The following is a 12,738-nucleotide window of genomic DNA, read 5'->3' on the forward strand; positions in this document are numbered from 1 at the left end:
TTAAGCGTGTTAACCCTCGCAAGGCTGCCAGCCCAGATGGCATCCCTAGCCGCGTCCAGCTGGCTGGTGTGTTTACGGACATATTAAAGCTCTCCCTATACCAATCTGCTGTCCCCACTTTCTTCAAGATGTCCACCATTGTTCCTGTACTCAAGAAAGAAAAGGTAACTGAACTAAATGACTAATCGCCCGTAGCACTCACTTCTGTCATCATGAAGTGCTTTGAGAGGCTAGTTAAGGATCATATCACGTCTACCTTACCTGACACCCTAGACCCACTTCAATTTGCTTACCACCCCAATAGATCCACAGACGATGCAATCGCCATCGCACTGCACACTGCCCTATCCCATCTGGACAAGAGGAATACCTACGTAAGAATGCTGTTCATTGACACTATCTCAGCCATCAACACCATAAGGTCTGAACCCCGCCCTGTGCAACTGGGTCTTGGACTTCCTGACGGGCCGCACCCAGGTGGTGAAGGTAGGAAACAACACCTCCACTGATTCTCAACACAGGGGCCCAACAAGGGTGCGTGCTCAGGCCCCTCCTGTACTCCCTGTTCACCGATGACTGCGTGGCCACGCACACCTCCAACTCAATCATCAAGTTTGCAGACGACAACAGTAGTAGGCCTGATTACCAACAATGATGAGACAGCCTACAGGGAGGAGGTGAGGGCCCTGGAGGAGCGATGCCAGGAAAATAACCTCTCCCTCAACGTCAACAAAATGAAGGAGTTGATCGTGGAGGGAGCACGCCCCTATCCACATCAACGGGACCGCAGTGGAGAAGGTGAAAAGCTTCAAGTTCCTCGACGTACACATCACTGACAATCTGAAATGGTCCACCCACACAGACAGTGTGGTGAAGAAGGCACAACAGCGCCTCTTCAACCTCAGGAGGCTGAAGAAATTTGGCCTGGCCCCTAAGACCCTCACAAACTTTTACAGATGCACCATTGAGAGCATCCTGTCGGGCTGTATTCACCGCCTGGTATGGAAACTGCACCGCCCGCAACCACAGGGCTCTCCAGAGGGTGGTGCGGTCTGCCCAACGCATCACCAGAGGCACACTGCCTGCCCTTCAGGACCTCTACAGCACCCGATGTCACAGGAAGGCAAAAAGATCATCAAGGACATCAACCACCCGAGCCACAGCCTGTCCATCCCGCTATCATCCAGAAGGCGAGGTCAGTACAGGTGCATCAATGCTGGGACCAAGAGACTGAAAAACATATTCTATCCCAAGGCCATCAGACTGTTAAATAGCCATCACTAGCCGGCTACCACCCGGTTACTCAACCCTGCACCTTAGAGGCTGCTGCCCTATATACATAGAATCACTGGCCTCTTTAATAATGTTTAAATACTGCTTTACTCATTTCATATGTATATACTGTATTCTATTCTACTGTATTTTAGTCTGCCACTCCGACATTGCTCGTCCTAATATTTATATATTTCTTAATTCCATTATTTTACTTTTAGATTTGTGTGTATTGTTAGATACTACTGCACTGTTGGAGCTAGGAACAAGCATTTCGCTACACCGCAATAACATCTGCTAAATATGTGTATGTGACCAATACAATTTTATTTTATTTTATGCTGTGGGGATGTTTTTCAGTGGCAGGGACTGGAAGACTAGTCAGGATCTAGGGAAAGATGAACGGAGGAAAGTACAGAGAGATCCTTGATGAAAGCCTGCTCCAGAGCACACAGGACCTCAGACTGGGATGAATATTTACCTTCCAACTGGCCAACGACCCTAAGCACACAGTCAAGACAACACAGGATTTGTTATGTGGGCAGCTTGTCTCTCCCTTTTCTGTTTCCCTTCCTCCTTGTTTTGTCCCCTCTGTCTGTTGTATCTGTATGTGTGTTTGTCCCCTTTATGTGGGTGTGTCTGGAGTGGATCAGGGGGCGTGCTCAGGATCTGCCTCTCCTGTGCAGCTGCGGGTTGTTTCCAGTGATTCCTGCCTACGCAGCTGCATCCTATTCTCTCATCAACCTGCACTACTAATTCCGGGGCATGGCTCTCCACCGGCGCCAGATCGTTGTTCTTACCAGAGCGGTAACTTGGCTCACCAGTAAAGTTATTTTGTCTTTGTCTTCAGCCTGGCTCTCCACTCTCCTTAACCTGTCGTTTGTTTTGTCTTCAGTTCAGACATACCTCCCAACCTGCCTGCCTTCCTGCCTGCCGGTCTGCCTGCCTGCCTGCCTGCCTGCCTCAGCCTCTCCTTCCTCCGGAGCCGACTAGCCCACTCTGTTCCTTTACTTCAGTTGTTTTTGGACTAAGACAATTTGAACTTTTATTAAAGTATTTTTGTTTCTTCCACTCCCTTTGTCGTGTTTGTTTCTCTGAGTGCTGGGTTGAACCATAGCCTAACAGAACGATCTGGCCATGGACCCAACAGAGAAACAGCACGGGGCAAACGAAGACAGCTTCCAACAAGCTATCCAGGCTCAAGGAACGTTGCTAGGACAGCATGACCAATTGATTCGGACTCTTTTGGAAGATAATCATCAACTGCTGAACCAGGTGACTCAGTTAACTACACAAGTCTCTAAATTGTCTGTTATCAGCTCTCCATCTCTCTCTGTCCCTCAGTTTGATGCACCCCAAGTTGTTTCCTCTGACATTATGCAGGCTTCGTTCCATCGGGAACCCCCTGTCACGTCGCCTGAACCGTTCAATGGAGAATTGGACAAGTGCCGGGGATTTTGCTTCAGTGTGACTTGATTTTTCGGCAGAGACCACTGTCGTTTTCTACTGATTCTTCTAAGGTACATTATGTTCTGGGGCTGTTAAGAGGGAGAGCTCTGGTTTGGGCTGAGTCTGTATGCTCAAATCAAACTTTGACTGGATTGACTTTCGCTGATTTTTCTGCTAAATTGAAGACTGTTTTTGACCATCCTGACCATGTGGGTAATTCCTCCAAGATACTTTTTTAATTTGAGGCAGGGTTCTAACAGTGTGGCTGAGTACTCTATTGAGTTCTGGACTTTGGCAGCAGACTCCAAGTGGAACAATGTGGCACTTCAAGGAGCATTTCTAAACGGTTTGAATGAAGCTATTAAGGATGAACTGGCTGCTCGTGACGAGCCACATGATTTACATTCTCTCGTTTCCCTGTCCATTAAGCTAGACAACCGGTTGCGGAGAGGCGTCGGGAGAGAGGCGGTCGGCCGCATCTAGGAGGACGAGTTCCCCAGCCTTCAACCACTCGAGTCTCGCCTCCCCGGAGCCGGCAGCTTCTTGTTCCTGATTCCATCCCGAGCACAGAGGAGGAACCTATGCAAGAGGGTCGAGCTCGACTACCTCCAGCAGAGCGGCAACGGCGCCTCCAGGCGGGTGAGTGCCTGTACTGTGGAGACGCCACACACATTCTGGCTACATGCCCTAAGCGGCCAAAAGACAAGGCTCGCTCGTAACGGTGGGTCTACTTGCGAGCCCAGAGTTAGATCCTGAACCCATCATTCCCCGATTACAAGTACCTGTAACCTTACGTTTCCAGAGTCATTCCCTGCCACTCTCAGCTCTCATAGACTCAGGTGCAGAAGACAACTTTATTAGCCACCAGTTCGTTACACAAGCTCGTATCCCCATGGAGCCACTACCTACCCCCATTCGGGTCACAGCCCTTGATGGGCGCCTCCTCGCGGAGATAACTCATCAAACCACCCCCGTTTCCCTAGTGATTTCTGGCAATCATTGTGAAAGCATTCAGCTAAGAGTTATGTCTGGCTCAGCTACCTCCCTTATCCTTGGCTTCCCCTGGTTGGCTCTTCACAACCCACAAATTGATTGGACACGTCACACCATTCTCAGTTGGAGCACTAACTGCCATTCAGAGTGCCTTAGGTCAGCGGTTCCCCCACTAAGTGTAACCCAACTCATCCCTCAGCTCCTCTTGATCTGTCATCTGTCCCCAAAGAATACCATGACTTAGCGGAGGTTTTCAGTAAGGACAAGGCTCTGTCTCTACCACCACATAGGCCTTATGATTGCCCTATTGAACTGCTTCCTGGTGCTCCCTTGCCCTCTAGTCGCTTATACAATCTGTCCCGACCGGAAAGAGAGGCAATGGAGCAGTACATTGGTGATTCTCTGGTCTCGGGCATAATCCGTCCCTCGTCGTCTCCTTTGGGTGCAGGTTTCTTTTTCGTGGAAAAGAAGGACAAGTCGTTACGCCCCTGTATCGATTTCAGGGGTTTAAACAACATAACTGTTAAAAACAAGTATCCCCTTCCACTCATCAACTCTGCTTTTGAACCTCTGCATGGCGCCACAGTTTTCTCCAAGCTCGACCTCAGGAACGCTTATCACCTTGTCCGGATCCGAAAGGGAGATGAGTGGAAAACCGCTTTCAACACTCCACTGGGACATTTTGAGTATTTGGTCATGCCCTTTGGGCTCTCAAACGCCCTGCTGTTTTCCAAGCCATGGTGAACGATGTTCTTAGGGATTTTTGAACCGTTTTGTCTTTGTATACCTGGATGATATTCTTGTTTTTTCCAAGTCACCCGAGGAGCATGAGTCACACGTCCGTCAAGTCCTTCAACGGCTCTTGGAGAACAAGCTGTACGTCAAAGCAGAGAAGTGTGAGTTCCACAAACAGTCTACATCGTTCCTTGGTTTCATCATTGAGAGCGGGCAGGTGAAGGCGGACCCGAGAAGATCCGGGCAGTGACGGAATGGCCCATACCCACCACCCGTAAGCAACTTCAACGATTTTTGGGCTTTGCTAACTTCTACCGTAGGTTCATTAAGGGTTTTAGTAAAGTGGTGGCACCCCTTACTAGACTCACATCCCCTAAAGTCCCTTTTCTGTGGTCCCCTGAGGCGGAGCAGGCGGTAGGGGGTTTTGAAGGAACTGTTTTCCACCTCCCCTGTGTTGATACACCCCAATACCTCTCTACAGTTTGTTGTGGAGGTGGACGCGTCGGACTCAGGTGTGGGAGCAGTCCTCTCCCCAGCGCTCCCCCACTGACCAAAAGCTTCACCCCTGTGCTTTTTCTCCAAGAAATTGTCACCCACAGAACGGAATTACGACGTTGGAAACCGAGAACTGCTGGCGGTCAAGCTAGCATTGGAAGAATGGCGGCACTGGCTGGATGGAGCTGAACTGCCGTTTGTGGTCTGGACAGACCACAAAAACTTGGCTTACATCCAAGCCACTAAGAGACTCAACTCACGCCAAGCCAGATGGGCCCTGTTTTTTAGTAGGTTTAACTTTATTCTTACATACAGACCGGGGTCAAGAAATGTTAAACCAGATGCTTTGTCCCGCCAGTTTGCTGACCCTTCGGAGACCAGCGAGCCTGAGGCAGTCCTACCTTCCTCATGCGTCGTGGCGGCAGTACAGTGGGAGATCGAGTCTCTTGTGAAGACTGCACTTGCCACGGACCCGGGACCGGGTGATGGACCTCCCAACCTACTCTTTGTTCCCGAGACGGTCCGGTCTCAGGTGTTGCAGTGGATTCACACCTCCCGTTTTGCTGGTCACCCTGGGATGAGACGCACGTTGACGCTGCTTAGGAGACATTTTTGGTGGCCTTCAATGGAAACTGACGTTCGGGCTTTTGTGGCAGCCTGTTCAACCTGTGCTCGGGGCAAAGCCTCCCATCAGTCCCCTTCGGGGCTGCTGCTACCCCTCCCAGTTCCCAGCCGTCCCTGGTCCCACATAGCCATGGATTTTGTCACCGCCTACCCAAGTCTGAAGGTAATGATACTATACTTACCATTGTGGACAGATTCTCTAAATCTGTTCACTATATAGCATTACCAAAATTACCGTCTGCCAGTGAGACAGCGGACCTCCTAGTCCAACATGTATTCCGTCCCCATGGAATACCTGTGGACATCGTATCTGATAGAGGCCCACAGTTTACTTCCCGTGTTTGGAAGGTTTTCTGTTCTGCTTTGGGTGCTTCCGTTAGTCTATCCTCAGGGTTTCATCCCCAGACCAACGGTCAAACAGAAAGAGCCAATCAAGACCTCGAAGCAACCATTCGTTGTGTGGCTGCTCAACATCCATCATCCTGGGCCAAACATCTGCCTTGGATAGAGTACGCCCACAACTCCCTCACCACCTCTGCCACTGGTCTTTCACCCTTCGAAGTTACCATGGGTTATCAACCCCCTCTGTTTCCTGCTCAGGAGAAGGAATTGGCTGTTCCTTCGGTTCAGGAGAACCTCCGCCGCTGCCAGAGAGTGTGGCGCGACGCTCGGGAAGCGTTGCTTCGGACCACCGACAGGAACAAGATGACAGCGGATAGGAGCAGGACTCCCGCACCTGTGTTTCATCCTGGTCAAGAGGTTTGGCTGTCGTCTAAGAACGTACCTCTTCGTACCAAATCACGCAAGCTGTCTCCTCGGTACCTGGGTCCGTTTGTGGTGGAGTCCATCATCAACCCCGCTGCGGTTCGTTTGAAGTTGCCTTCAGCCATGAAGATACACCCTACTTTCCACGTCTCCCAACTGAAACCTGTGTCCTCCAGCCTTTTGTGTCCGCCGGCTGATCCACCTCCACCTGTTCGCCTCATTGACGACCATCCGGCCTACACCGTCAGTAGGCTCCTGGACTCTCGGAGGCGGGGTAGGGGTCTCCAATACCTAGTCGATTGGGAAGGTTATGGACCAGAGGAGAGGTCTTGGGTCCCTAAGCGTTTTGTGTTGGATCCTCAGCTGATCACGGACTTCCATCACGGCAACCCTGACAGGCCTGGTGGGTCGCCAGGTGGCGACCATTGAGGGGGGTACTGTTATGTGGGCAGCTTGTCTCTCCCTTTTCTGTTTCCCTTCCTCCTTGTTTTGTCCCCTCTGTCTGTTGTATCTGTATGTGTGTTTGTCCCCTTTATGTGGGTGTGTCTGGAGTGGATCAGGGCGTGCTCAGGATCTGCCTCTCCCTGTGCAGCTGCGGGTTGTTTCCAGTGATTCCTGCCTACGCAGCTGCATCCTATTCTCTCATCAACCTGCACTACTAATTCCGGGGCATGGCTCTCCACCGGCGCCAGATCGTTGTTCTTACCAGAGCGGTAACTTGGCTCACCAGTAAAGTTATTTTGTCTTTGTCTTCAGCCTGGCTCTCCACTCTCCTTAACCTGTCGTTTGTTTTGTCTTCAGTTCAGACATACCTCCCAACCTGCCTGCCTTCCTGCCTGCCGGTCTGCCTGCCTGCCTGCCTGCCTGCCTGCCTGCCTCAGCCTCTCCTTCCTCCGGAGCCGACTAGCCCACTCTGTTCCTTTACTTCAGTTGTTTTTGGACTAAGACAATTTGAACTTTTATTAAAGTATTTTTGTTTCTTCCACTCCCTTTGTCGTGTTTGTTTCTCTGAGTGCTGGGTTGAACCATAGCCTAACAGGATTGGCTTCGGGACAAGTCTCTGAATGTCCTTGAGTGGCCCAGCCAGAGCCCGGACTTGAAACCGATCGAACATCTCTGGAGAGACCTGATAATAGCTGTGCAGCGACGCTCCCCATCCAACCTGACAGAGCTTGAGAGGATCTGCAGAGAAGAATGGGAGAAACTCCCCAAATACAGGTGTGCCAAGCTTGTAGCGTCATACCCAACAAGACTCAAGGCTGTAATCGCTGCCAAAGGTGCTTCAACAAATACTGAGTAAAGAGTCTGAATACTTATGTAAATGTGATATTTCCGGTTTTAATTTTTTATACATTTGCTAAAATGTCTAAAAACCTGTTTTTGCGTTCTCATTATGGGGTATTGTGTGTAGATTGACGAGGGGGAAAAAACAATTTAATATATTTTTGAATAAGGCTGTAACGTAACAAAATGTGGAAAAAGTCAAGGGGTCTGAATACTTTGCGAATGCACTGTAAGACAGCCAAGAAGTAAGTTGCATTTTGTTCTAAAGAAAGGACAAAGTTTTTTGCTAATGCACAAAATGACTACTAGTTGTATCTGCTTGGCTGGAGAATTAGCCTAATATTTTATCAAGCCAGGTATTTTTTAATACAACTTTTCAAATTTCACATAACACACATTACCTGTCGTTGCTGATGAAGCCGTCTGGGCAGTCATCAGGGCAGTAACTCGGGTCACTATCAGAGGCCTCATGTCCTTTTCATAGGAGTCGAGGGAGACTCTTGCAACAATGGAGGTGGTGTCACAAGTGTACTTGTGTCGCATGACACACTTTTATTCTGAGGTCTTGACTGACAAGCTGTGAAAATAGCAAGTGAACAGTGAACTAAAGGATTTTTGGAGGTTGCTAAACCATTGCAATCACATTGTTATGATACCCACCTTTGCTCCTTCTGGTAGGTCCCGGCATCCGTTCATGACCAGAGGATCAGTCTTGCACCCTACTGTGCACTTTGTCTAACAGAAAAACAGGGTCAGCGATGGTCATCATCCCTCAATTATAAACATAGCTTGAGAAATAACGTAATCTTTATTGGATTAGATTCAGGTCGGTGACGCCGTTACACTACACAACCAACTGTGACATGTTTTGCTATGGCCCTGGGTTAGTTTGAGTTTGTTGCCGCTAGTTAGTACACTGCTGTAGTCAGACATGAGTTAACAAGTACCACCATAGCTGCATCCAATATTTATTTGTGCCCTAGACATGGGACATTGTGCCCTAGACACCTCGGAGGCTAATGTGATGTTTCTTCTAAATTACATTAGCTAACTTAGAGTGGCATGAAAATACAATGACATTGCTAAAATAGGCAAATACTTAGTAGGAAACAACTTTGTCATATTATATCATCAAATTTACTTTAGAGAGATGGCAAAGTTGTGATTACTGTTACTAGCAATGCTAATGTGGGCTAGCTAAAATATGGTGGTCCCCTCAATCTTAGTTAGCTGGCTAAAGTAATACTGCATCTAAAGTCAATTTGGTGACATCACAATCATGACGAAAAGTTTCCTACAAATGATTTGCCTTCTTTTGAAATGTGATTGTGTTTCTAAGCCAAATCCGAGTTGTATTGAGGTAGGCTAACGTTAGCCAGCTAGCTAGTTAGGTAGCTAGCTGGTTGGTAGCTAGCTAGGTAACTAGCAAGCTAACGTCAGCTATGCTAGTGATGATCGTGATAATGATTATCAAAATATACATAACTAGATACATAACCAGCAGTCTATGGTCTAGCTACCGGTATACTCATTGGGGACCAACAAACTACAACCACCTATTCTGATAGGGTCCTTCGGCAGTGCATGCAAACCATAGTTGTTGGCTGTGCATACTGCTGGAACCATGCATTGCATGGTCAATCCGAATAGGGATTTTCAGTCTCAAACGGCTGTGTTCCTTTGAACAAGTTGGTTGGGGGGCGATGAAACAACGGAGCCCCATTCAATGAAGGGAAGCAAAATGGGGGTGAAGGGGCGATTTGCACGTGGAGCTTGGCACAAGGAGGCATGATTTGTTGACATAATTGTAATCCAAACCCAACGTTCATTTACTTGTTGTGACACACTGAGGTTCCAAACTCTGTTTTAGACGAGACTGACATTATGACCAAGATGATCCTATTTACACAGGTCTATTATCCTAAAATGTCTGTAGTCAGAATGGTTTGAGCTACAAACTATTAAAAGCTATCTATGAAAAGCTGAGACTCTCACGAACATGCACATTTTACTCTTTGACGCTCACAAGCCACACAAGAGTCGCTAGAATGTAAGGGGTTCTTCTAAACTGCATAGAAGATCATAGGAAATCCCAGGACATAGTGTCTATAATACTGTTATAAACTCACATAGTTGCTGTCACAAACTCCAAACAGTTGTCACTGACTAGTTGGATATTCATTTCCCAGTGAGCAAACAATTTATGTACTTAAAGCATTCATATAAATTAATTTTTATCAGGTTTTTGCTTTGGCTGAACATTTGTCAATAAAACTCATGAATGCAACTGTTTATGTCATATTGTTTTGGGTTCTACTTGTAGCCCTGGTTGTCCTGAAAAGAAAATGTTAAAACACTTAATTTGAGGCTAAATATAAGGGCTGGACATGCAGATAAATGAAAGTCAGATAAATGAAAAGCTGATTTTTGCTGGGGTCTCGGGACTGATAGGGTTAAAATAACTACTGCTATGCAGTAACTTAACTGTAGTACAGTATGTACAGTATTACTGTTGTCTAACTACCTTCAAACTACTCCACTGGATAATCAGCATCTCCAACTGCATTCTACTGTGAAACAAAATAAATCCTGACCTAAAATGGAGAGTAGGTACTGAATAATCCAGATTTTTCAATTCAGTCAAAGCTTTTGTAAGCTACTGTAACTCTCTCTATATAACTGGCTCAGTTTATGCATCATCCCTCCATGTAGTCTGCTAAGCAAAGGAAACAGAAATAGGCCAGACAGAGTTACTCTCATTTCTTATTTAACACTCTTTCATTCACAGTTACACACAAACAAACACACACACACACACACACACAGAGCACTGATGACATTATCAATGGTGGTTATGATTAGCCTGGTGGAACCAACCTGATCGCTGCGTTCACCTTTCTATTTCACTTCAGATTTCATAAATAAAAGTCATATAAATGAAAATACAATTTTTACTGGGCTCTCAGGACTGATGGGTTTAAAATACCTACTGCCATGCAGTAACTTAACTATAGCTCAGCATTCAACACCATAGTGCCCTCTAAGCTCATCACTAAGCTAAGGATCCTGGGACTAAACACCTCCCTCTGCAACTGGATCCTGGACTTCCTGACGGGCCGCCCCCAGGTGGTAAGGGTAGGTAACAACACATCTGCCACACTGATCCTCAACACGGGGGCCCCTCAGGGGTGCGTGCTCAGTCCCCTCCTGTACTCCCTGTTCACCCATGACTGCATGGCCAGGCACGACTCCAACACCATCATTAAGTTTGCCGACGACACAACAGTGGTAGGCCTGATCACCGACAACGATGAGACAGCCTATAGGGGAGGAGGTCAGAGACCTGGCCGTGTGGTGCCAGGACAACAACCTCTCCCTCAACGTGACCAAGACAAAGGAGATGATTGTGGACTACAGGAAAAAAAGAGGACTGAGCACGCCCCCATTCTCATCGACGGGGCTGTAGTGGAACAGGTTGAGAGCTTCAAGTTCCTTGGTGTCCACATCACCAACGAACTATCATGGTCCAAACACACCAAGACAGTCATGAAGAGGGCACGACAAAGCCTATTCCCCCTCAGGAGACTGAAAAGATTTGGCATGGGTCCTCAGATCCTCAAAAAAATTCTACAGCTGCACCATCGAGAGCATCCTGACTGGTTGCATCACCGCCTGGTATGGCAACTGCTTGGCCTCCGACCGCAAGGCACTACAGAGGGTACATCACTGGGGCCAAGCTTCCTGCCATCCAGGACCTCTATACCAGGTGGTGTCAGAGGAAGGCCCTCAAAATTGTCAAAGACTCCAGCCACCCTAGTCATAGACTGTTCTCTCTGCTACCGCACGGCAAGCAGTACCGGAGTGCCAAGTCTAGGTCCAAAATACTTCTCAACAGCTTCTACCCCCAAGCCATAAGACTCCTGAACAGCTAATCATGGATACCCGGACTATTTGCACTGCCCCCCCACCCCATCCTTTTACGCTGCTGCTACTCTGTTAATTATTTATGCATAGTCACTTTAACTCTACCCACATGTACATATTACTTCAACTACCTCAACTAGCCGGTGCCCCCGCACATTGACTCTGCACCGGTACCCCCCTGTATATATAGCCTCCCTACTGTTATTTTATTTTACTTCTGCTCTTTTTTTCTCAACACTTTTTTTGTTGTTGTTTTATTTTTTACTTTTTTTGTTAAAAAGAAATGCACTGTTGGTTAAGGGCTGTAAGTAAGCATTTCACTGTAATGTCTGCACCTGTTGTATTCGGCGCATGTGGCCAATAAAATTTGATTTGATTTGATTAGTACAGTATGTACATGTACTTACTGCTGTCTAACTACCTTCAAACTACTCCACTGGATAACCAGCATCTCCAACTGCATTCCACTGTGAAACAAAATAAACCCAGACCTAAAATGGAGAGTAGGTACTGAATAATCCAAATGTTTCAAGATAATAATAAATAATAATAATAATTAAGTCAAAGCTTTTGTAAACTACTGTAACGCTCTCTCTACACTCACTGGACAGTTTTTTAGGTACACCCATCTAGTACCGGGTCGGACCCAATGCCTCCATAAGAGCCTGAATTCTTTGGGGCATGGATTCTACAAGGTGTCAGAAACATTCCACAGGGATGTTGGTCCATGCTGACGCGATGGCATCACACAGTTGCTGCAGATTGGACGGTGGTACATTCATGCTGCGAACAGCCCATTCCATCTCATCCCAAAGATGCTCTATTGGGTTTGGTCAGCAACAATGTTCAGATACGCTGTGGCGTTCAATCGTTGCTCAATTAGTATCAAGGGATCAGGAAAACATTCCCCACACCAGTACACCACCGCCACCAGCCTGTACCATTGACACCAGGCAGGATAGGTCCATGGACTCATGCTGCTTACGCCAAATCCTGACTCTGCCATCCACATGACACAACAGGAACTGGGAGTTGTCGAACCAGGCAATGTTTTTCACCTCCTCAATTGTCCTGTGTTGGTGATCGCGTGCCAATTGGATGTTTTTTTGTTTGTCGCACAATTCTCGGTAAACCCTAGACACTGTCGTGCGTGAAAAGCCCAGGAGGGCGGCTGTTTCTAGGATACTGGATCCGGAG

General features: G+C 47.5%; 1 protein-coding gene across 2 annotated transcripts in view; it reads right to left on the reverse strand.

Annotated features, from left to right (window-relative positions):
* The window catches only part of LOC121535116 (choline transporter-like protein 5-A), a 121,588-nt gene that overhangs the window by 40,716 nt on the left and 68,134 nt on the right, over window positions 1–12,738 (reverse strand). The window contains exons 1-2 of one of the 2 annotated variants that reach the window (XM_041841847.1): window positions 8,278–8,345; window positions 8,019–8,194 (exon numbers count right to left, since the gene is read on the reverse strand). The exons of the other annotated variant lie outside the window; for it this stretch is intronic. Of the exons in view, the coding sequence (XP_041697781.1) occupies window positions 8,019–8,160 (142 nt within the window). The 5' untranslated portion in view covers window positions 8,161–8,194; window positions 8,278–8,345. Of the gene's footprint in view, window positions 1–8,018; window positions 8,195–8,277; window positions 8,346–12,738 lie in introns of those variants that run through there. 2 annotated transcript variants of the gene reach the window in all.

Source organism: Coregonus clupeaformis, chromosome 21, assembly GCF_020615455.1.
Source record: "Coregonus clupeaformis isolate EN_2021a chromosome 21, ASM2061545v1, whole genome shotgun sequence".
Lineage (NCBI taxonomy): Eukaryota > Metazoa > Chordata > Actinopteri > Salmoniformes > Salmonidae > Coregonus > Coregonus clupeaformis.